Genomic DNA, 26,455 nt, shown 5'->3' with positions numbered 1-26,455 from the left:
CAAGTGTTTTCTAATCATCCATTAGCCTTCTAGCACAGTTAGCAAACACAATGTACCATTAGAACACTGGAGTGATGGTTGCTGGAAATGGGCCTCTATACACCTATGTAGATATTGCATTAAAAACCAGACGTTTGCAGCTAGAATAGTCATTTAGCACATTAACCCCTTCCCGCTCCTGGACGTACTATTAGGTCATGGCAGCTGTATCGTTCGCGCTCCATGACCTAATAGTGCGTCTCGGGAGGAACGGCCGTTTCGGCCGTCCTCCCGACACATACAGGAGCTGTGACAGCTGCTGTCTCGTATGAATTACTGTATAAACGGAGACCCCTATTAGACCATTTCAGTGCCAGGTTTTCCTAAGCATACACCCCCGAGAAGTGTATTTCTATTGATGAGTCCTTGGTACATTTTAAAGGGAGGGTTCAATTCCGCGAGTACCTGCCGGGTAAGAGGGCAAGGTATGGGGTGAAGATGTATAAGCTGTGCGAGAGTGCATCAGGGTATACCTACAGGTTTAGGATATATGAAGGAAAGGCCACCCCCAAACCAGACTGCATCCTGGACTACAATAGGTACATGGGAGGGATGGACTTGTCGGATCAAATCCTGAAGCCCTACAGCGCCATGCGGTGTGGTATAAGAAGCTGGCCGTGCACATCATACAGATGGCATTGTACAATGTGTACGTGCTACATCGATGTGCAGGCCAGAGGGGAACTTTCCTGGAATTTCAAGAGGTGATTATCAAGAACCTAATCTTTAGGGACCAAGAAGGGGGGGCACCCAGTACTTCTGGAAGCGGGGCCACACGCATCGTATCAGGGCGGCAACACTTTCCAGGAGAAGTTCCCCAAACTGGCAAGAAGGGAAAAAGTCAAAAGAGGTGCAAAGTCTGCTATAAGAGGGCGATAAGGGATGACACAATATATCAATGTGACACACGTGTCCCGAAAAACCAGAGCTCTGTATGAAAGAGTGTTTTAAAATGTATCATACATCCCTTGGTTTATAATTTACCCCAATTTTACGTACCCTGATGCACTCCGCACAGCTTATCCCCCCTCGTCTTTCCCCTCTGGGCCCTGCTGTGTGCCCAGGCAGCTGATAACAGCCACATTGAGGGTATTGCCATACCCGGGAGAACCCACATTACAGTTTATGGGGTGTAGGTCTCCGGTCAAAATGCTCACTACACCTCTAGATGAATGCCTTAAGGGGTGTAGTTTTAAAACGGGGTCACTTCTTGCGGGTTTCAATTGTACTGGTACCTCAGGGGCTTCTGCATACATGACTTCGCACTAGAAAATCCCCAGTAGGCCAAATGGTGGTCCTTTCCTTCTGAGCCCTCCCATGGGCCCAAACGGCAGTTTATCACCACAAATGGGGTACTGCCGCACTCAGGACAAATTGGGCAACTGAATGGGGTATTTTGTTTCTCGTGAAAATAAGAAATTTTCAGCCAAAACGACATATTATTTGAAAAAAATAATTTTGTTTTCATTCCCAGCCCAATTCAAATAAGTTCTGTGAAAAAACTATGGAGTCAAAATGGTCACAACACCCATAAATGAATTCCTTGAGGGGTGTAGTTTCCAAAATGGGGTCATTTGTGGTTGGTTTCCATTGCTTTGATACCTCTGAGGCTCTGCAAATGCGACATGGCACCCGAAAACCAAACCAGCAAAATCTGAACTCCAAAGAACACATAGCGCTCCTTCCCTTCTGAGGCCTCCCATGGTCCCAAACGGCAGTTTATCGCCACAAATGGGGTATTGCTGCACTCAGGAGAAATTGGGCAACAAAATGGAGTATTTTGTTCCCTGTGAAAATAAGAAATTTTGATCAAAAATTACATCTTATTGGAAAAAATGGCAATTTTTTAATGTCACAGCCCAATTGAAATAGGTTCGGGTAAAAAAACTGTGCGGTCAAAATGCTAACAACAACCATAAATGAATTCCTTGAGGGGTGTAGTTTCCAAAATGGGGTCACTTCTGGTAGGTTTCCATTGCTTTGATACCTCTGAGGCTCTGCAAATGCGACAAAGCACCCAAAACCAATCCACCAAAATCTGGACTCCAACAAACACATAGCGCTCCTTTCCTTCTGAGCCCTCCCATGGGCCCAAACGGCAGTTTATCACCACAAATGGGGTATTGCCACACTAAGGACAAATTGGGCAACAAAATGGGGTATTTTGTTCCCTGTGAAAATAAGAAATTTTGATCACAAATTTTGTTGGAAAAAATGACATTTTTTTCATTTCACAGCCCAATTCAAATACGTGCTGTGAAAAAACTGTGCGGTCAAAATGGTAACAACCATAAATGAATTCCTTGAGGGGTGCAGTTTCCAAAATGGGGTCACTATTGGGGGATTCCTACTGTTTTGGCACCTCAACACCTCTTCAAACATGGCATGCTGCCTAAAATATATTCTAATAAAAAAGAGGCCTCAAAATGCACTAGGTGCTCCTTTGCTTCTAGGGCTTGTGTTTTATTTCACGAGCGCACTAGAGACACATGTGGGACATTTCTAAAAACTGCAGAATCTGGACAATACATATTTAGTAGTGTTTCTCTGGTAAAACCTTCTGTGTTACAGAAAAAAAATTAATAAAATTGAAATTCAGCAAGAAAAATGAAATTTGCAAATTTCACCTCCACTTTGCTTTAATTCCTGTGGAATGCCTGAAGGGTTAAAAAACTTTCTAAATGCTGTTTTGAATACTTTGAGGGGTCTATTTTTTAAAATGGGGTGTTTTATCAGGGTTTCCAATACATAGGCCCCTCAAAGCCACTTCAGAACTGAAGAGGTACCTTAAAAAAAAGGCTTTTGAAATTTTCTTAAAAATATGAGAAATTGCTGTTTATGTTCTAAGCCTTGTAACGTCCAAGAAAAATAAAAGAATGTTCAAAAAACGATGCCAATCTAAAGTAGATATATGGGAAATGTGAACTAGTAACTATTTTGGGTGGTATAACCGTCTGTTTTACAAGCAGATGCATTTAAATTCTGAAAAATGCTATTTTTTCAAAATTTTCTCTCAATTTTGCACCAATAAACACTGAATATATTATACGACCAAATTTTACCACGAACATGAAGCCCAATGTGTCACAAGAAAACAATCTCCGAATCGCTTGGGTAGGTTTAAGCATTCCGACGTTATTACCACATAAAGTGAAATATGTCAGATTTGAAAAATGGCCTCTGAGCCTTAAGGCCAAAACAAGGCTGCGTCCTTAAGGGGTTAACAATGTATAGAATGTATTTCTGATTAATTTAATGTTATCTTCATTGAAAAAAACTGTGCTTTTCTTTCAAAAATAAGGAAATTTCTAAGTGACCCTAAACTTTTGAACGGTAGTGTGTGTGTGTGTGTGTGTGTGTGTGTGTGTGTGTGTGTGTACATATATATCTCTTGGTACACTATAGTTTGGCCAGCTACCATCCCGCTACGGCGGTGCGGCCCAGTGGGTCCACACACCCACAGATAGTGACACAAGCCAACCTGATTTGTTTTTATAAAGAGGTGAGTAGGAGCCTAGACAGAGGGGCCTCTGTGGATATAGCGTTTTTGGACTTTGCAAAGGCATTTGACAATGTCCCTCATAGACGTCTAATGGGTAAATTAAGGACTATAGTTTAGAAAGTATAGTTTGTAATTGGATTGTAAATTAGCTCAAGGACCAGAGAGTTGTGGTCAATGATTCCTACTCTGAATGGTCCCCGGTTATAAGTGGTGTACCCCAGGGTTCAGTGCTGGGACCACTATTATTTAACTTATTTATTAATGATCTAGAGGATGGGATTAATAGCACTATTTCTATTTTTGCAGATGACACCAAGTTATATAGTAATGTTCAGTCTATGGAAGATGTTCGTGAATTACAAGCTGATTTGGACACACTAAGTGTTTGGGCATCCACTTGGCAAATTAGGTTTAATGTAGATAAATGTAAAGTTATGCGTTTGGGTACCGACAATCTGCATGCATCATATGTCTTAGAGTGATCTATACTGGGAGAGTCACTTGTTGAGAAGGATCTGGGTGTACTTGTAGATCATAAACTAAATAACAGCATGCAATGTCAATCAGCTGCTTCAAAGGCCAGCAAGATATTGTCGTGTATTAAAAGAGGCATGGACTCGCGGGGCAGGGATATAATATTACCACTTTACAAAGCATAAGTGAGGGCTCATTCAGAATATGGAGTTCAGTTCTGGGCTCCAGTTCATAGAAAGGATGCCCTGGAGTTGGAAAAAATACAAAGAAAAGCAACTAAACTAATAAGGGGCATGGAGAATCTAAGTTTTGAGGAAAGATTAAAATAATTAAACCTATTTAGCCTTGAAAAGAGACGACTAAGGGAGGGGACATGATTAACTTCTATAAATATGAATTGCACTTAAATAAAAAATATGGTGAAATCCTGTTCCATGTAAAATCCCCTGAAAAACAAGGGGGCGCTCCCTCCGTCTGGAGAAAAAAATCTCCAGAGGCGACAAGCCTTCTTTACTGTGGGAACGGTGAATCTATGGAATAGTCACAGCAGGGACAGTAGATGGCTTTGAACTCCTTAAGGACGCAGCCTTGTTTTGGCCTTAAGGCTCAGAGCCCATTTTTCAAATCTGACATTTCACTTTATGTGGTAATAACGTCGGAATGCTTAAACCTATCCAAGCGGTTCTGAGATTGTTTTCTCGTGAGACATTGGGCTTTATGTTAATGGTGAAATTTGGACGATATATTCAGTGTTTATTGGCGAAAAATTGCAAAATTTAGAGAAACTTTATAAAAAAAAATATTTGCATTTTTAAGACTTTTAATGCATCTGCTTGTAAAACAGATGGTTATACCACCCAAAATAGCTACTAGTTCACATTTCCCATATGTCTACTTTAGATTGGGATAGTTTTTTGAACATTCTTTTATTTTTCTTGGACGTTACAAGGCTTAGAACATAAACAGCAATTTCTCATATTTTTTAGAAAATTTCAAGCCTTTTTTTTTAACATACCTGTTAGTTTCCGAAGTGACTTTGAGTGGCCTATATATTAGAAACCCCCATAAAACACCCCATTTTGAAAACTAGACCCCTCAAAGTATTAAAAACAGCATTTAGAAAGTTTAACCCTTTAGGCATTTCACAGGAATTAAAGCAAAGTGGAGGTGAAATTTGCAAATTTCATTTTTCTTGCTGAATTTCAATTGTATTAATTTTTTTTCTGTAACACAGGTTTTACCAGAGAAACACTACTAAATATGTATTGTCCAGATTCTGAAGTTTTTAGAAATGTCCCACATGTGGCCCTACTGCGCTCGTGGACTAAAACACAAGCCCCAGAAGCAAAGGAGCACCTAGTGCATTTTGAGGCCTCTTTTTTATTAGAATATATTTTAGGCAGCATGCCAGGTTTGAAGAGGTATTGAGGTGCCAAAACAGTAGGAATCCCCCAAAAGTGACCCCATTTCGGAAACTACACCCCTCAAGGAATTCATTTATGGTTGTTGTTACCATTTTGACCGCACAGTTTTTTCACAGCACGTATTTGAATTGGGCTGTGAAATTAAAAAAATGTCATTTTTTCCCAATAAGATGTAATTTCTGATCAAAATGTCTGTCTTATTTTCACAGGGAACAAAATACCCCATTTTGTCCTGAGTGCAGCAATACCCCACTTGTGGTGATAAACTGCCATTTGGGCCCATGGGAGGGCTCAGAAGGAAAGGAGCGCTATTTGTTCTTAGGAGTCTAGCTTTTGCTGGATTGGTTTTCGGGTGCCATGTCGCATTTGCAGAGCCCCAGAGGTATCAAAGCAATGGAAACCCACCAGAAGTGACCCCATTTTGGAAACTACACCCCTCAAGGAATTCATTTATGGTTGTTGTGATCATTTTGACCCCATAGTTTTTTCACAGAACTTATTTGAATTGGGCTGGGAATTAAAACAAAATTAGTTTTTTCCAATAATATGTAGTTTTAGGTCAAAATTTCTTATTTTCACAAGCAATAAAATGCTCCTTTTTGTTACCCAATTTGTCCTGAGTGCCGCAATACCCCATTTGTGGTGATAACTGCCGTTTGGGCCCATGGGAGGGCTCAGAAGGAAAGGACCACCATTTGGCCTACTGGGGATTTTCTGGTGCATAGTCATGTATGCAGAAGCCCCTGAGGTACCATAACAGTTGAAACCCCCGAGAAGTGACCCCGTTTTAAAACTACACCCCTTAAGGCATTGATCTAGAGGTGTAGTGAGCATTTTGACCGGAGACCCTATAAACTAATGTGGGTTCTCCCGGGTATGGCAATACCCTACATGTGGCTGTTATATGCTGCCTGGGCACACGGCAGTGCTCATAAGGGAAAGATGAGGGGGATAAGCTGTGCGGAGTGCATCAGGGTAAGTAAAACTGGGGTAGATTAAAAATCAAGGGATGTATGATACATTTTAAAACACACTTTCATACTGAGACCTACGTTTTTCAGGAAACGTGTCACATTGATATATTGTGTCCTTCCTTACCCCCCTCTTATAACAGACTTTGCACCTCTTTTGACTTTTTCCCTTCTTGCCAGTTTGGGGAACTTCTCCTGGAAAGTGTTGCCCTGGTGCGATGCGTGTGGCCTCGCTTCCAGAAGTACTGGGAGCCCCCCCCCCCTTCCTGGTCCCTAAAAATTAGTTTCTTGATAACCACCTCTTGAAATTCCAGGAAAGTTCCCCTCTGGCCTGTACATCGACGTAGCACGTACGCATTATATAATGCCTTCGGTATGATGTGCACAGCCAGGTTCTTCTACCACACCGCATGGCGCTGTAGGGCTTCAGGGCTTGATCTGACAAGTCCACCCCTCCCATTGTACCTATTGTAGTCCAGGATGCAGTCTGGTGTGGGCATGTATTGTTGTCAATACAAGGATATCTCTCTTGTCTTGTACTTGACAAACAATATGTTGCTGCTGGATTGTGCCCTGCTCTCTCCCCTTCTGGGTGTTTGCCCAAGCAGAGTCTTAGGGAGGCCTCTCAGATTTCTTCTAGCAGTGCCGCATGTCGCAGTACTTCTGGAAGCGAGTGGGACGCTGGTATAAAAATTATCCAGGTAGAGGTGTTCACCCTGGTCCAGCAGTTGGTGCACCAAATCCCAAATAATTTTTGCATTAACTTCCAGTAAGGGGGGGGGGGGCAATTCTGGAGGCTGAAAACTGGTGTCCTTCCCTTCCTATATCCTAAATTTGTAGGTATACCCTGATGCACTCTCACACAGCTTATACATCTTCACACCATATCTTGTCCTCTTACTCGGCAGGTACTGATGGATTTGAATCCTCCCTTTAAAATGTACCAAGGATTCATCAATAGAAATACAATTCCCGGGGGGTGAATGCTTGGGAAAACCGGGCACTGAAACGGTCTACTAGGGGTCTCTGTTTATACAAACGGTCAAAACTGGGGTCATCTCAGGGTGGGCACGGCTCATTATCAGTATAATGTAAGGAGCAAAGTATTGCCTCATTTTTATTTTTTTTTAGTTTCCATTTCAGTTCTGAAGTTGCTTTGAGGGGCCTATATATTAGAGAAACCTATCAAACACCCCATTTTAGAAACTAGACCCCTCAAATTTTTCAAAACAGCATTTAGAAAGTTTATGAACCCTTTAGGTATTTCACGGGAATTTAGAGCAAAGTAGAGGTGGATTTTGAGGCCTCTTTTTATTAGGAACCTGTAAAGAATCTGCCAGACACCGCTTCTGTGTCGACGCCCGTGGTTAATCAGTCTGCATCTGCTCCTAGGTCTGCTAGAGTGACTCGATCTGCTACCACTGAGGGTATGTGCACACGTAGTGACCAAAAACGTCTGAAAATACAGAGCTGTTTTCAAGGGAAAACAGACCCTGCTTTTCAGACGTTTTTTGACCAACTCTCATTTTTCGCTGCTTTTTTCGCGCCGTTTTCGCAGCGTTTTTTACGTCCGTTTTTGGAGCTGTTTTCATTGGAGTCTATGAGAAAACAGCTCCAAAAACGTCCAAAGAAGTGTCCTGCACTTCTTTTGACGAGGCTGTATTTTTACGCGTCGTCGTTTGACAGCTGTCAAACGACGACGCGTAAATAACAGGTCGTCTGCACAGTACGTCGGCAAACCCATTCAAATGAATGGGCAGATGTTTGCCGACGTATTGTAGCCCTATTTTCAGACGTAAAACGAGGCATAATACGCCTCGTTTACGTCTGAAAATAGGTCGTGTGAACCCAGCCTGAGGCTGGTAGGCTGAGGAGTGGGAGAACCTATCGCAGCCTGGCCAGACGGTTCTAGCTCCCCCCCCCCCCCCCCCGGGGTATATGTACCTTCATTTGCTTCTTGTCTTTGCCTGTGATTCTCTCTTGTTTCCTGGCTCTGCCGTTCCAGCTATTACTATTGACCTCTGCTTCATATTGACCCTGGCTTTACTGACTACGCACCTGCTCTGCGTTTGTTACCTTGTTCACTCCTGGTTTGACTCGGCTCGTTCACTAGTCTTGTTACTCACGGTGTTGCAGAGGGCAACTGCTCCATTTCCCTTAGCTTCTGTGTACCCTTGTCTTGTTTGTCTGTCATGCACATACTGAGTGTAGGGACCGTCACCCGGTTGTACGCCGTCGCCTAGGACAGGTCGTGCAAGTAGGCAGGGACTAAGTGGCGGGTAGATTAGGGCTCACCTGTCTGTCTCCCTACCCCGTCATTACAGCACCATGTCCGGTTTGAAGAGGTCTTGTGGTGCCAAAACATTGGAAACCCCCCCCCCCCACCCCATTTTGGAAACTAGACCCCTTGAGGAATTCATTGCCGTTTTCATGGGGTGCATGTGACATTTTCATCAGTTTTTATTCTATTTTTAAGTGCCGTGGTGACTAAAAAACAGCAATTCTACTATTGTTTTTTCATTCTTTTTTTTTTTTAGCGTTCACCGTGCGCTATAAATGACATATTCACTTTATTCTGCGGGGCGATACGATTACGGCGATACCATATGTTTATAGTTTTTTTATGTCTTATGGCGTTTTTTTTACAAAAAGTATTTTATTGTGCAATCATTCACTTTTTGTGTTACCTTATTCTAAGAGCCTTAACTTTTTTATTTTTCCATCAATAAAGCCGTGCGAGGACTTATTTTTTGCGTAACGAACTGTAGTTTCGATCAGGACCATTTTTAGGTACATGCAACTTTTTGATCTCTTTTTATTCCATTTTTTGTGAGGTGAAGTGACCAAACAATTGGGATTCTGGTACGGTTTATTATTTTCTTTTACGGCGTTCACCGCGTGGGATAAATAACAATAATTTTGTAGTTCCGGCCGTTACGGACGCGGCGATACCAATTATGTATAGTTTATTTGTTTATATATTTGTATTTATAATAAAGGACTGATAAGGGAAAAGGGGGATATTTACTTTTATTAGTTTTAAAACTTTTATTTTCTTATTTTTACACACCTTTTTTTTTAACTTTCTTACTTTGTCCAACTAGGGGACTTGAGGACAGGAGGCCCTGTTCGCTATTCTAATACACTTCACTACATGCGTAGTGCAGTGTATTAGAGCTGTCAGCTACTCACTGACAGCAAGCATAGTGGGTCCTGACTTTGTCACGAGAAAAAACTCTCAATCGCTTAGATTATTACCACATAAAGTGACACATTTCAGATTTGAACAAATGGGGTTTGTCCGCAAGATCCCAAAATTGGCTGTGTCCCCAAGGGGTTAAAGTGTCACTTTTTATATTGTAGAGATTTAACTTATGTCTGAAATTAATTTAGTTGGCGTATAATTTGTGTCCCTTTTAATGCTTATTAACCCCTTAATGATGTCACTGACCTTAACCCTAAAACCCTGTATAATTGTTTGCCACCTGTATTTATTTGGACATAACTTTATTTTTCCTTGCTTGTGGCTGTGTGAGATCTTTTGGTTTCTGCAGGATGAGCTGTAGAATTTTTTTAAATTTTTTTTGTTTTAACCTTTTTTATGTAAAATGTGTGTAGCATGCTACTTTATGTCATGAGGAAAAAGCAGAAAGAAAAAAAAGAATAACATTTTACCATAGTTCATGTTTTTTATTTAGGGGGATATTTTGTATTTTTGGTATAGGAGGTCAAAATGTAAATGTTTTTTCCCTAGAGAAGAGAAGTCTGAGGGGGATGGGATATCTTTATATAAATATGGAAATGTCCCAATAAACAAAAAAGCATTAAATGTATTCTTTTCGCAGAACCATCAGAAAAAACGGAGTCACTGCTTACCATTGGAGGAAGTTCAATTTCATCACAAAATTCGAAAGCCGCACATCACTTTTCGAACCGTAAAGATATGGAACCTGCTCCCACAGGATTTGGTAATGGCTGAAAGTGTTGAGAGATATAAGAAGGGGTAGATATCTACCTTGTAAGACAAAATATACAGGGTTACTAGTAGTAATGTAGAATGTGGATCTGTACGTATGCCAGCCAGGGGCAGGAAGGAAATTTTCACTTTATGGAGAAATGGGTTTCTGCTATTTTAAAAGCTATAGAAAAGAAAAGTAGATCTGGAGTTTTTTGTATATAAAATATAGCTTTTACTTGTTTCTCTTAAAAAATTACTTTAGAAAAAACACAATTGTACAGACAATATATAAAGTGTACTGAAGTTTTGATGCTCATTCAAAGCCTGTATCCAGTATCGTGAGGTGATACGACATTAACAGCAGTTCATGCGTGTATATAATGAATAAAGAGTGTTCATCAATTTTCGTGTCTAGAGATCCTTTAGTGACCAACAGGTACAATCCGTTTTCTCTTGACAACCTTTACAACTTGCTGTCCGATGGATCAGGAAAAAGCTCTCCTTATCTGTATAAAGGATCTCCTCTGTGAACTCTCTTGATGTAGTTAAAATCTCCCAACGCGTTTCCTCACGGCCACATGATTCTTCAGGGGAGAGGGGCCGTATCCAGCTAGATCCAAATTCTCAGGAGTGCTGGAGCTAAATAAACAGGCTGTGTGTCTGCAGGCGTGCTTGCAGTGGCAAGAAATCGCTCAGGTACGTCTGTAGTTCCTTATCTGGCGCCAGTTTCCTGGCATCTGACGTCAAATAGCAGGGAATTCCCTGTCCTCTATAAACCCACAATAGTACCTCCCCTTCCCCTAACACACCCACATGACGTCAGTGGGAATTATGTCGGTCGAGGAGCGATGGTTAATCTACACTGCAAAGTGTACTAACAGTATATGCCGTCCGTGTGGACATCGCTCCTTGTGTAGATGGGAACAGTGAAACTCTCCTTCTCAGGGAGAGAGAAAGCAGATCTCTTCACACATCGGAGTTCTAGTGTGCGCTGCTGTGGAGATAGGTGTTCCCATGCAAACGAGACGCTGAGACAGCCTCGTCTGGAAGAGAAGACACAGCTGCTTCTGTAATTGCAGCACGAGTCTTCCAACTGCTTTCTATCCGAACCCACTACATTCAGTCAAGGGTCATAGACTCAGACCCATGTAGAAAAAGGAGGGGCATGACTGCACGTCATATGATAAGGAGGGGGTTTACTGAGGTGTGCAAGGGAATCAGTGAGTTTTAACCCTCGCAGTTCTATCCATTTACAGGGATCCTTGTTTGAGGAGTCCGCTTATATGGATTAGAGAGAGATCATATGATCAATATTTCCATAGGATATTTAATGGCAATGAGAAATGTCATATGTGAAAAATTACACTGCATTTCTCAAGTTTTTAGCAAAGACAAAAATATGGTTACGCTACATTTCTCAAGTTTATAGCAAAAGCGAAAAAATGTTTAATGAGGTGGGGGTTTGTTGAGGTATATATAAAGGAATCTAAGTTTTTTAACTTTTTTACGTTTTTTAACCCTCGCCATTCTATTCATTTTCAGGAATCTTTATTGTGGTGTCAACTTTTAGGAATTAAAAGTAGATCAAGTGAACATTCTTTAAATGGGATATCTAGTAGCTATAAATTGCGTCCCGCATAAATAATCATTGTGTTGCATATCTCGAGTTTATTTTGGCAGGGGCGAAGATATTAATAGGCAATTTTTAATTATTTTGAGATTACTTTTAGTCTAAATGAAGCACGTATAATCGAGTTGTTCGTTTAGTCCGTGCGGTGTAACCGATCCTAGTTTGAAAATCCATCTAGATTCTTTTTGCAATAATATTCTGTCTATGTCGCCCCCTCTAATGGATGGTTGTAATATCTCCAGCACAATAAATTTCAAGCAATTTGTCTCCCCTTTGTGCTCCAGGTGGACATGACGGGATACAGGTTTATCCCTTTTATTTATAATGTCCCCACGATGTTCAAGAACTCTTCTCCTCCATTCTCTTGTGGTTTTACCCACATAGTCTAGTGGGCAAGGTCAAGTTATTTTATAGATTACATTTTTGGAGCTACAGTTCGCAAATTTTTTTATGGGATAACTGATACCCGTAAGGGCACTGGTGAAGGCTTTCGCCACTTCCACCAGTGTACATGCTTTACAATGTCCGCACTTATAGCATCCATTTACCTTCCTGTCCAGCCACCATCCCTCTCTTTTTATGTTTGTAAGGTGACTGTGGACGACACGGTCTCCGATACTTCTACCCTTTCTGTACGTGATCTGTGCCTGTGTGGTTATGGCCTCCTTGACGTCACAATCTAGCTGAAGGATATTCCAATGTTTTCTGAGGATTTCTCGAACTGCCTGTTCTGCCATATCAAAAGTGCCTACCAGACGTATTAGGTTACATGACTCTTCCCGTGTTCTTGGAATCAAGAGTTGTTCCCTATCTTGGGTATATGCATTTTTGTATGCTTCTTTCAATATTTTAGGCGGATAGCCTCTTTCTAGGAATCTGGTTTCCAAATCCTTCGCTTTTATTTTGAATTCCTGAATATCAGAGCAGTTTCTTCTGAGGCGGAGATATTGTCCCTTCGGTATGCCCTTTTTGAGAGGGCCCGGGTGACAACTCTCCCACCTCAGAAGACTGTTAGTTGCTGTTGGTTTCCTATAGATCGTTGTTTTAATTTTTCTATCTCTGTCTATAGATATCAGGATGTCCAAAAAGGGTAAGTGATTTGATTGGAATTCAAAAGTAAATTTGAGACCAATTTCGTTGTAATTTAAGATTTTCACATACTGTTCAAAGAGGGTAGCTGTTCCTGTCCATATGACCTAAATATCGTCTATATAGCGCGTCCACATTGAGACTGGTAGGTTAAGGTTGGATCTTTCATCGTTAAAGACAAGGGTTTCTTCCCACCAGCCCAGAAAAAGGTTAGCATATGTCGGGGCGCAGGAATTACCCATAGCCGTACCTCTGAGCTGGTGGTACATCTGGCCGTTGAAGAGAAAAAAGTTTCTGGTCAAAACAAACTCTAGCAGTCTCAATGTGAACGCGCTCTGGTCCCTAAGGTGAATCCCTCTTGTATCTAAGAAGTGGCGTACTGCTCTAAGACCCAACTCATGGGGAATCGAGGAGTACAAAGCCTCCACGTCTATGCTGCACAGGATGGCTTTCTCTTCAATAGGGAGATCGTTGACTCTTGCAAGGAGAGCCATCGTGTCCCTTGTATATGAGGGTAGGGTTTCTACAAATTTTCGAAGAACCCTATCAATATAAACTCCCACGTTTTGTGTCAAACCCGAAATGCCCGATACAATTGGGCGTCCCTTGAGGGGGTTAGTCCCCTTGTGGATTTTGGGGAGAGCATAGAACGTGGGGGTTTGTGGCTTTTCAACTGCCATGAATTTGTATTCATGCTCATTAATCAAATTTCTTTCTTTTGCGTCGGCTAGAATGGAGAAGAGTTCCAGTTTGTATTTCTTTGTTGGATCTTCTTGTAGAATTTCATATCCCGTGTTGTCGTTCAGTATGTTGAGACACATTTCAATGTATTTCTTCCTGTCAGTGACCACCACGTTTCCCCCCTTATCTGATGACTTTATTATGATCTGGTTATCCCCTTCCAGGGAGATTAGAGCCTTATTTTCCTCTCTTGTTAGGTTGACTAGTTTGGATGGCATATGAATTTTCATTAGATCTTTAATAACGAGATCTTGGAAAACATCTATGACCGATGTTTCCCCTATGGGGGGCATCTTTTGGCTTTTGCATGTTGTAAAAGGACCCGTCGCTTGTTTTCTCTCATTTAGAGTCAGGAGTTCCGCTAGATTCCTTGCATGTGGTAATTCCATCATGGTTAGTCCCAGTTCTTGACATTCTTTTTTGTCCTTAAGTTTATACATCTTGTGCCATTTCAGTTTTCTTGTGAATAGGTTGATATCTTTCACCCACTTGAAGGTGTCAAGAGAGATATAAGAAGGGGGTAGATATCTAGACAAAATATACAGGGTTACTAGTATTAATGTAGATTGTGGATCTGTACGTATGCCAGCCAGGGGCAGGAAGGAAATTTTCACTTTATGGAGAAATGGGTTTCTGCTATTTTAAAAGCTATGTAAAAATTTTGTTTGTTGAAATGCATTTATTTTGGGGCTAAAACAAGTTTTGTAATTTGACTTTTAGAAAAAAAAAAATTAGTTTCCCTTTTGAAGCTGCAGAAAGTTGTTCTGAGCCAAATCAGTCAGTGGTGTACTAAGGGCTCAGGTGAATTATGGCTCCAGAGTGATTTTCTAAGCTCCGTTCTGATTAAGTTAAGGTGGATCCACTTTAATTTGATTCGAACTGGGCCTGAAAACAATTATTTTTTATTTTATTTACATATATATATATATATATATATATATATATATATATATATACAATTTGTCGGTAGTAGCTGCTGCTGATTACAAGCTGCTGTCACTTCACTAACACTGCTGTCCGAGCTGTGCTATGGTTAAAAACAGGACTGTCATTTTCTTCCTGAACGGACACCGTTTAGAATAAGCAGTTGGTTGGATCTGTCAGGTCTCTCGTATTATCCTATCAGAGGGCAGCATCAAAAATCATTGGGTAGATGCTGGGATATAACGTTTTCTATGACTTCATTCAGTATTTTCATGTAAAGAACTGTTTAAATGCTGCTTGGACTCCTAGAGAGAGCTAGGAGTCCTTCCTCCACCCACTCCGAGTGATTGACAGCTTTTACTTTGTAAGTCGGCTCACAAGATCGGAGGTTGTGACAAATGTTCCTGATGGGGGAGCTAATGCCTGAGCTCCAAATACACGTTCCTTGCTTTACCTCCTGTCTGTGCCGAACATGTGTGGAGTGATGCTGGAAGTGGTTACTATCAGCCACCTACAGACATTGAAATTGTGTCAGGTGTATGTTACTGCCATTCAGTTACCTCCACCAGTGTGTTAGCCCTGTAGTTTGCAAAACTAAGATCTACACTGATCAGCGTTTACTTTAAAACCTCCTACCTAATACTGTGTAGTTCACCCTTGTGCTTGCAAAACAGCTCTGATCCATCGAGGCATGGACTCCACAAGACCTCAAGGTATACTTTAGTATCTGGCACCAAGGCGTTAGCAGCGGATCCTCTTAGTCCTGTAAGTTGCGAGGTAGGGCATCCATTGATTGGACTTGTTATTCCCCTATGACCATGACAGCACCCAGAGAGCCAGACTCCATTCTATGAAAGATTCAAAAAATAGGAAAAGAACGGATCATATGAGGCGCTGCTACATTGCAAATGGACAAAGGGACACGGAGATTGGAAGTAACATGAACTTGAAACATATATCTATTTAATAGTAACAATAGTGGCTACGCGTTTAGACGCCGAACTAGTGTCTTCCTCAGGCCAGATACATCACAAATGGTACAGCTTCTTAACCCCTTAAGGACACGGCCTTGTTTTGGCCTTAAAGAGGCTATGTCACCAGATTATCAAATCCCTATCTCCTATTGCATGTGATCGGCGCTGCAATGTAGATAACGTGTAGTAACGTGTTTTTTTTAAAAAAAACTTTCATTTTTGGCCAAGTTATGAGCTATTTTATATATATGCAAATGAGCTTTGAAATGGACAACTGGGCGTGTTTTTTTTCGTATGTCCAACTGGGCGTGTATTCTATTTTTAACTGGGCGTGTTTTACTTGTTTTACTAACTGGGCGTTGTGAATAGAAGTGTATGATGCTACCGAATCAGTGACCAATCAGCATCATGCACTCCTCTCCATTCATTTACACAGCGGCATCGCGTTCTTACTAGAACGATGTGCAGCCACATACAGACATTAACGTTAATCAAGTGTCTTGATAATGAATACACATGACCTCCAGCCTGGACGTCATGTGTATTCAGAAACCTGACACTTCTGAATCTTTTCTGTGAGATTTCCAGCAAGGGAAACTAAATCTCGTTTACCTCGTAATCTCGCCAGATTACGCGTGGCTTGCTGGAATCTCACAGAAAAGATTCAGAAGTGTCAGGATTCTGAATACACATGACGTCCAGGCTGGAGGTCATGTGTATTCATTATCAGGACACTTGATTATCGTTAATGTCTGTGTATGTGGCTGCACATCGTTCAAGTAAAAACGCGATGCTGCTGTGTAAATGAAAGGAGAGGAGTGCATGATGCTGACTGGTCACTCATTTGTCAGCATCATACACTTCTATTCACAACGCCCAGTTAGTAAAACAAGTAAACACGCCCAGTTAAAAACACAATACACGCCCAGTTGGATATACGAAAAAAAACACGCCCAGTTGTCCATTTCAAAGCTCATTTGCATATATATATATATATATATATATATATATATATAAAAAATAGCTCATAACTTGGCCAAAAATGAACATTTAAAAATAACAAATAAAAACGTTACTGTGATCTACATTGCAGCGCCGATCACATGCAATAGGAGATAGGGATTTGAGAATCTGGTGACAGAGCCCATGGGCTCAGAGCCCATTTTTCAAATCTGACATATTTCACTTTATGTGGTAATAACGTCGGAATGCTTAAACCTATCCAAGCGATTCTGAGATTGTTTTCTCGTGACACATTGGGCTTCATGTTTGGTAAAATTTGGTCGATATATTCAGTGTTTATTGGTGAAAAATTGCAAAATTTAGCGAAAATTTAGAGAAAATAGCATTTTTCAGACTTTAAATGCATCTGTTTGTAAAACAGACGGTTATACCACACAAAATAGTTACCAGTTCACATTTCCCATATGTCTACTTTAGATTGGCATCGTTTTTTGAGCATTCTTTTATTTTTCTTGGACGTTACAAGGCTTAGAACATAAACAGCAATTTCTCATATTTTTAAGAAAATTTCAAAAGCCTTTTTTTTTAAGGTACCTGTTCTGAACTGGCTTTGAGGGGCCTATGTATTAGAACCCCTGATCAAACACCCCATTTTAAAAACTAGACCCCTCAAAGTATTCAAAACAGCATTTAGAATTTTTTTTTAACCCTTCAGGCCTTTCACAAGAATTAAAGCAAAGTGGAGGTGACATTTGCAAATTTCATTTTTCTGTCTGAATTTCAATTTTATTACATTTTTTTTCTGTAACACAGAAGGTTTTACCAGAGAAATACTACTAAATATGTATTGTCCAGATTCTGCAGTTTTTAGAAATGTCCCACATGTGGCTCTAGTGTGCTCGTGGACTAAAACACAAGCCCCAGAATCAAAGAAGGACCTAGTACATTTTGAGGCCTCTTTTTTTATTAGAATATATTTTAGGCAGCATGCCAGGTTTGAAGAGGTATTGAGGTGCCAAAACAGTAGGAATCCCCCAATAGTGACCCCATTTTGGAAACTGCACCCCTCAAGGAATTCATTTATGGTTGTTGTTACCATTTTGACCGCACAGTCTTTTCACAGCACCTTTTTGAATTGGGTTGTGAAATTAAAAAAACAAAATTTTTTCCAATAAGATGTCATTTGTTATCAAAAATTTTTATTTTCACAGGGAACAAAATACCCCATTTTGTTGCCCAATTTGTCCTTCGTGCGGCAATACCCAATTTGTGGCGATAAACTGCCGTTTGGGCCCATGGGAGGCCTCAGAAGGAAAAGAGCGCCATGTGTTTGTTGGAGTCCAGATTTTGCTGCATTGGTTTTCGGGTGCCATGTCGCATTTGTAGAGCCCCAGAGGTATCAAAGCAATGGAAACCCACCAGAGGTGACCCCATTTTGGAAACTGCACCCCTCAAGGAATTCAAATATGGTGGTTGTTACAATTTTGACCGCACAGTTTTTTCACAGCACCTATTTGAATTGGGCTGTGAAATGAAAAAAATGTCATTTTTTGCAATAAGATATCATTTTTTTATCAAAATTTCTTATTTTAACAGGGAACAAAATACCCCATTTTGTTGCCCAATTTGTCCTTCGTGCCGCAACACCCCATTTGTGGCGATAAACTGCCGTTTGGGCCCATGGGAGGCCTCCGAAGGGAAGGAGCGCTGTGTGTTCTTTGGAGTGCAGATTTTGCTGGTTTGGTTTTCGGGTGCCATGTCGCATTTGCAGAGCCCCAGAGGTATCAAAGCAATGGAAACCCACCAGAAGTGACCCCATTTTGGAAACTACACCACTCAAGGAATTCATTTATGGGTAATGTGACCATTTAGACACCATAGTTTCTTCACAGAACTTATTTGAATTGGGCTGGGAATTTAAAAAAAAAAATATTTTTTCCAATAATATGTCGTTTTAGCTCAAAAATTAGTTTCACAAGAAATAAAATACTACATTTTGTTGCCCAATTTGTCGTGAGTGCGATAATACCCGATTTGTGGTGATAAACTGGCGTTTGGGGCCATGGGAGGGCTCAGAACGAAAGGACCACCATTTGGCCTACTGGGGATTTTCTGGTGCGAAGTCATGTATGCAGAAGCCCCTGAGGTACCAGTACAGTTGAAACCCGCAAGAAGTGACCCCGTTTTACAAACTACACCCTTGAGGCATTCATCTAGAGGTGTAGTGAGCATTTTGACGGGAGACGTACACCCCATAAACTATAATGTTGGTTCTAACGGGTACGGCAATACCCTCAATGTGGCTGTTATAATTTGCCTGGGCACACAGCAGGGCTCAGAAGGGAAAGATGAGGGGGATAAGCTGTGCGGAGTTCATCAGGGTAAGTAAAATTGGGGTAAATTATAAACCAAGGGATGTATGATAAATTTGAAAACACTCTTTCATACAGAGCTCTGGTTTTTCGGGACACGCGTCACATTGATATATTGTGTCCTCCCTTATCCCCCACTTATAGCAGACTTTGCACCTCTTGACTTTTTCCCTTCTTGCCAGTTTGGGGAACTTCTCCTGGAAAGTGTTGCCCTGGTACGATGCGTGTGGCCCCGCTTCCAGAAGTACTGGGAGCGCCCCCTTCCTGGTCCCTAAAGATTATGTTCTTGATAACCATCTCTTGAAATTCCAGGGAAGTTCCCCTCTGGCCTGCACATTGACGTAGCACGCACACAATGTACAAAGCCATCTGTATGATGTGCCTGGCCAGCTTCTTATACCACACCGCATGGCGCTGTAAGTTTTCAGGACTTGATCTGACAAGTCCACCCCTCCCATGTACCTATTGCAGTCCAGGATGCAGTCTGGTTTGGGGGTCTCTGTACTGGTTCCTCGTACTGGTACATGGGTACTGGTGTGGCATCTCCCTTGTCCTTGTACTTGACACACAATATGTTGCTGCTGGATTGTGCCCTGCTCTCACCCCTTCTTGTTTGCCCAAGCAGAGTCTTAGGGAGGCCTCTCAGATTTCTTCTAGCAGCGCCGCATGACTTCTGGGAGCAAGGCAGTTGAAGAGCGGGACGCTGGTATAAAAATTATCCAGGTAGAGGCGGTAACCCTGGTCCAGCGGTGGCTGCACCAAATCCCACACAATTTTTGCATTAACTCCCAGTAAGGGGGGGGGGCATTATGGGAGTTGACTACTGGTGTCCTTCCCTTTTATATATCCTAAATCTGTAGGTATACCCTGATGCACTCTCACACAGCTTATACATCTTCACGCCATACCTTGCCTTCTTACCCAGCAGGTACTCGCGGAATTGAACCTTCCCTTTAAAATCTACCAAGGACTCATCTATAGAAATACACTTCTCGGGGGTGTATGCTTGGGAAAACCGGGCACTGAAACGGTCTAATAGGGGTCTCCGTTTATACAAACTGTCAAAACTGGGTCATCTCGGTATGGGCACGGCTCATTATCAGTATAAAGGAAGAAGCGAAGTATTGCCTAATTTATTTATTTTTTTAGGTTCCAGTTCAGTTCTGAAGTTGCTTTTGAGGGACCTATATATTAGAAACCCCTATGAAACACCCCACTTTAGAAACTAGACCCCTCAAAGTATTCACAACAGCATTTAGAAAGTTTATGAACCCTTTAGGTGTTTCACGGGAATTTAGAGCAAAGTAGAGGTGAAATTTACATTTTTTATTTTGTCAGAAAATCCTCTTTATACTATTTTTTTTTTATAACACAAAAGGTTTTATCAGAGAAACGCAACTCAATACTTATTGCCCAGATTCTGTAGTTTTGAGAAATATCCCACATGGGGCCCTAGTGCGGTAATGGACTGAAACACCCGCCTCCGAAGCAAAGGAGGACCTAGTGGATTTTGAGCCCTCCTTTTTATTATGCACCATGTCCGGTTTGAAGAGGTCTTGTGGTGCCAAAACAGTGGAAAACCAGCAATTCTACTATTGTTTTTTTTATTCTATTTTTTTTACAGGGTTCACAGTGTGCTATAAATGACATATTCACTTTATTCTGCGGGGCGATGCGATTACGGCGATACCATATGTTTATAGTTTTTTTATGTCTTATGGCGTTTGCACAATAAAATACTTTTTTTTAAAAATCATTTACTTTTTGTGTTGCCTTATTCTAAGAGCCATAACTTTTTAATTGTTCCATCAAAAAAGCCGTGCGAGGGCTTTTTTTTTTGCGTAACGAACTGTAGTTTCGATCAGTACCATTTTTAGGTACATACGACTTTTTGATCTCCTTTTTATTCCATTTTTTGGGAGGTGAAGTGACCAAAAAAAACAATTGTGATTCTGGTACGGTTTATTATTATTTTCTTTTACGGCGTTCACTGCGCGGGGTAAATAATGAAATAATTTTGTAGTTCAGGCCGTTACGGACGCGGCGATACTAATTATGTATAGTTTATTTGGTTGTTTATTTATTTTTATTAATAATAAAGGACTGATAAGGGAAAAGGGGGGATTTTGACCTTTAATACTTTGAAAACTTTTATTTTCTTATTTTTACACATCTTTTTTTTTTTTTTTACTTTATTACTTTGTCCCACTAGGGGACTTGAGGGCAGGAGGCCCTGATCGCTATTCTAATACACTGCACTACATGCGTAGTGCAGTGTATTAGAACTGTCAGCTACTCACTGACAGCAAGCATAGTGGGTCCTTAGTGGTTTCCATAGTTACAATCGCCGGCTGCTATCGTGTAGCAGGCCGGCGATTTGTAGCTTAACCCCTAAAAAGCCGTGATCACTATTGAACACGGCTTTTAAGGGGTTAATCAGCGGGGACACAGCGATCGGTCCCTGCTGTAGGAGCTGTGACAGCTGCTGTACGAGACAACAGCTGTCACAGCTCCTGCATGTGTCGGGAGGACGGCCGAAATGGCCGTTACTCCTGCAACGTAATAGTCCGTCGCTGAGCGCTAATGACGGATTATTACGCCACTGAGCGTTAAGGGGTTAAATACCTTTTAGTAAATTTAAATTTAGAAAAAAAAGCTGCCAAAGAAAAAAGGTCAAAGTGCGACCATGACGTCATAACCAAACAAAAAAACCCCACTAGGTGATTGTTTAAAACATTACAGTTTACACAAAACATCAGTCATAAAGGAATATGTTACTAAAACAATTATGTATATAAGATATCTGTATTAAAAATTCTATAAGGTAAAAAAGCTACCAACTAACAAACAACAATCAATAGCAAAAATATATTTAAAATACATTAAGTGTAGCGTTTAAATAAAAGCAAACACATTTAGTAAATACGTAGTCGGTAACTTAATTTTAGAAGAAAAAAAGGAAGATAAATACACCGGAAAGTAACTTCAGCAGCTAACACGCCGCTGATTGCCAGGTAACACAGGCGACGCCTAAGAGCGTCCCTGGAGTCAAGGAAACTACACGTGGCTACGGAAGCCGAAAGAGGTCAAGAAGAAAAGCCATGCAGAGGACACGCTGCAAATAGGTAGGTGACAATATAATGTTTATAGCAATGTATATTCTAGTATGGTATTAGTCAGATATATGTATTGTAGTTTGATTGAACAAACTATGTATATCTATTAGATTTAAGTAGAGATGAAATTAAATATATCACGCAATAAATTGTGTTACAGACCAGATGAATACTAAATTAATACATATATACACACGTTAACCATGAAGTAAAAAATGTGTGTGTGTATATATATATATATATATATATATATATATATATATATATATATATATGTGTATGTGTGTGTGTATATATATATATATATACAACAAGAGCAGAAAACACAGCACTCCACGAATCTGGAACATCAGGCCATGTGCTCGTTACCAGGGGATGAATCAATTCCTCCTCTTTTTAGACAAAAACCAGCATAGAAAATAGTAACGGCACCAGGACTTCAAGACGGATGAAAAACAGGGTGGATTTATTCACCTCAAACACAGCAACGTTTCGGTTCAACAGGATGGCTTGAGAAAGGTTCCTGTTGAACCGAAACTTTGCTGTGTTTGAGGTGAATAAATCCACCCTGTTTTTCATCCATCTTGAAGTCCTGGTGCCGTTACTATTTTCTATGCTGGTTTATATATATATATATATATATATCTATATCTATATCTATATCTGGCATGCTTGGCGCTTCCTGCCGAGCAGTGGATTCTAGGTCTTGGCATTATCATCACGCTTGGTGCTGCATTACTATTTTGCATCTTTTACTTGTCCTGACGGATATCTGACATCAAACAAGTAAATCCAGATAACCTCAGGGAGGTGAGTGGGCTGAAACTAAAGTGGGACAGTGTTTGTACTCATTGTAGAAGTGGGGCAGGGCTCGGGCACATTGAAATAGAAGTTTTTACAGTCTGAACCTGAATCCGAACAAGTCGCATTCAGAGTGTAAAATGTGGTACAAGCACGTGGGGCAGTAGGAGGACATTAATTTTAAAAACCAGACCGCTTGAAGGAAGGGAATCTCGGACAGTCTTGATACTCCAGTGTCTCATGACCTGCCTTGGGTTAAGAACCCACAGTGAGCTAACCATCCACATGCCGGACATAATGAAAAATAGTTAGTTTCTCGAAAGGTAACGCTAGCTCTGACCCAATTACCCTTGAGTAGACCTGTAATATGTAAAAAATTTTGAATTTCCTAATAAGCAAGGGAGTCAATGTTCCAGGGTAACGTCCTGGCACTTCTTTTGGTTGGCAGGGTGCTCCTTATTACTTTCAACTGTGTGCACATCCTCAAGACCCGGATACAATTGAATATAAAGGTGGAATAGGGAGCTGTTGGCTCCCCGCACCACTTCATGTCTGCAGCTTACAAAGCGCTGGAACCATTGTAATTTAGGCTCTGATAATTAAACATAGAATAGAAGGTATTGAGAGAGATGTATGATCTATAGATGGATATACAGTAGGTTATGTATTCAGTTACTTTGTGTGTCTCCCACAGATGAATCCAGTAGGAGAAATCCACCAGAGAGATGTCCCATTCCTCTGTATTCCCAGGACTGCCCGGAGGAAAATCACAATGTCCCAGAGAATCATCAGGTAGGTGGTTCTAAAGTCTCACCAAAAAATGTCCGTAAAGTAATTAACCCCAACTTAATTTTACATTTTTTCTTTCTTGTCTATTTAGGGTGAAAATCTCATTGATATCAAGGTTGAGGTTAAAGAAGAAGCATTAGATGAGACTGATTTAATGACTGATCAGCAGTGTAAGGAGGGGGAGACTTTCATTAGTTGTAAAAGTAAAACCTGTTTTGAGAGTCAACTAGATCTTACTCTCATCATCTGATCTTTACAAGCAAAAAAAATCTATTCCTTCACTGTTTTTCCTACAGATGGATCCAGTAGAAGAAATCCACCAAAGAAATGTCCCAGTCATCTGTATTCCCAGGACTGTCCAGAGAAATATCACAATGTCCCAGAGAATCATCAGGTAGATGGCGCTAAAGTCTCGCCAAAATTGTCCATAAAGTAATTATCCCGAAGTTCATTGAACTTTTTTTTTTCTTGCTTATTTAGGGTGAAAATCTGAGTGATCTAATGGTTGGGGTTAAAGATGAAGCCGAAGAGGAGATGGATTTAATGGCTGATCAGCAGTGTAAGGATGGGGAGACTTTCATTAGTTGTAAAAGAAAAGCCTGTTTTCCCTGTACACCTACACGACCGCACCACCAGTAAGGATTCCCTGCCTCCAAAAGGAAACCGGAAGCAGTTTAAATTTCCCCTCCTCCTTACCCTCTCCAGCTGTTTCTTGTCCCTTGGAACACTGGAAGCAGGATCTGTGCGGAGCTACGTGTGATCAGTTTTCATCAGCGCCCTGGTCTTTTGTTCTCTCCCCTGGATGAACAAGCGGTGTGTCTGATGGAGGATCGGGGCAGGGAGCTGGGCTCCAAGTGGCAAATTCCTACTTTCCAGCTCCTTGTTGTAAGCCCCGGGCTTCTGGACCTATTCAACAGGGGTCAGCACTAGCCTGGCAGTGCTAGACTTAGGGATTTCTCTTGGGCAAGGAAATCCCTTACTGCACATGGAACCGGCGTCTGTATCTTCCGGAGGTGGTTAGCGTGCGGCATAGCCAGCCTCTTAAAGGTATAGTCTAAATTTTCTAAATTGTTTTTGGTGCCAAAATCTCTTTAAAAACCAGCAGTTCTGGTTTGCAATGGTTTGTGAGTTATTTCAGGGCTGCTACTTGCTGAATCCATTATGAGTTCAGCTGAGATGTCCCGTGCAGAGTCTGCTAACCCATCCCTAGCCCAGTAAGAACGTGGTTATATTTTTATATATAACCCCCTCCCTCTGAAAAGGCTCAATATTTGACTCGAAAAATCGTATCTGTTTATTTTTTAGGGCGGTAAAGAGGGAGTTCAAAAAGTCCGACCTATTAAGATATGTGGAATTTGCAGAACATCACTTCCTGCTACACACAAGAAAGCATTATGTCAGAGATGTTTAGATAAGGTTGTGAGCGAAGAATCCCCATCGCTTGTACAGAGTATCGGAAGCATATATGACGTATCGGCTGATTGTCAGGCTTAATGCCAGAACAGCCGCTCTTTCCAACTCCGCCAGAAGAGTTGTCTGGCTTCATTCCTGAGCAGGAGATGCTGGATCTAAATCCAGAGAATGTTCCATAGCCTGTGAAGGTGATAGGCTGTACGGCATCGGGCTAGATGATATTCTAGTAAAAGCCTCAGATAGAAAGGAGTAGTATCCTTCAGAAACCTGCTTCTTCCCGCAGAGAGGGCCCTTTTGGAACCAAAAAAAAAAACACAAAGAAGCTAAGAAAAGAGAGGGCAATCCAAGATGGCAAAATCAAAGGCAGAAAAACGGTTTATGTTTAATGCCAACTCTGGAGAAGATACCTCCAGAAATACTCAATGACGCCAGAATTTTCGTGAGGGGCAGATTAAGATCCTTCACAGATTTTTGGTCAAGTATTTCTTCAAGTACATTGATATTGAACATAGTGTCTCAGGGCTATCAACTGGAGTTCAGCTCCCTTCCCCCAGAAGATGTTGTAATAACTCCAATGTTAACCCCTTTTTCCCGTCAGGAAGAGTTGGAGAGAGAAGTAGAGCTCCTTCAGAAACCGGTCGTGACTCCAGTCCAGGCTTTGTAGCACAACCAGGGTTTTTAGTCCCCTTTGTTTATAGTCCCCAAATCAATTGGGAAATTCAGAGTGATAATAAGCCTGAAAAGTCTGATGAACATATCCAGTACAAAAAAAATTCAAGATGGAGACGATTGCTTCTACAATCAATCTGCTCAGAGCCTATTGTTTCATGGCCTCAATAGTACATCCAGACTCACAAAGATTCCTGAGATTTGCAGTAACGTTGAAGGGGGCAGTGCGCCCAGGATCTTCGCCAAGATTATGTCAGAAGTCACAGCCTATCTTCATCAACAGGAAATGTTAGTCATCCCATACTTTGATCTATTAATCTCCGCAGATTCACAACCAAGTTTGAGTTCCCATCTAAAGATGACTCAACAGCTTTTGTCATCCCTGGGTTGGCTGATCAACCTAGAAAAGTCAGACCTGATACCAGAACAATGAACGGTTTTTCCAAGGATTCTCTTGGATTCACAGGTTCAGACTTTGTTTCTTCCAAGGGAGAAGAGAGACTCGCTACTCCAGTCACTTCTTTCAATTATCAGGCATCCCCTTCCATAAGGGAAATGTTGGTACTGGGGTTACTAACATCCTCCATTACAGCAGTCAGATGGGTC

General features: G+C 41.1%; 1 protein-coding gene across 1 annotated transcript in view; it reads left to right on the top strand.

Annotated features, from left to right (window-relative positions):
• Positions 1-26,455, top strand: part of LOC142656363 (uncharacterized) — a 57,958-nt gene that overhangs the window by 12,262 nt on the left and 19,241 nt on the right. Inside the window, exons 2-6 of the mRNA XM_075831311.1 lie at positions 10,256-10,378; positions 23,673-23,770; positions 23,859-23,937; positions 24,064-24,161; positions 24,248-24,326. Coding sequence (XP_075687426.1) covers positions 10,354-10,378; positions 23,673-23,770; positions 23,859-23,937; positions 24,064-24,161; positions 24,248-24,326 — 379 coding nt within the window. The 5' untranslated portion in view covers positions 10,256-10,353. The remainder of the gene's footprint in view (positions 1-10,255; positions 10,379-23,672; positions 23,771-23,858; positions 23,938-24,063; positions 24,162-24,247; positions 24,327-26,455) is intronic.

The sequence above is a fragment of the Rhinoderma darwinii genome, chromosome 1, assembly GCF_050947455.1.
Source record: "Rhinoderma darwinii isolate aRhiDar2 chromosome 1, aRhiDar2.hap1, whole genome shotgun sequence".
NCBI classification, from domain to species: Eukaryota; Metazoa; Chordata; class Amphibia; order Anura; family Rhinodermatidae; genus Rhinoderma; species Rhinoderma darwinii.
Note: the sequence above shows the minus strand (reverse complement) of the source record. Positions and strands in the feature narration are given on the sequence as shown.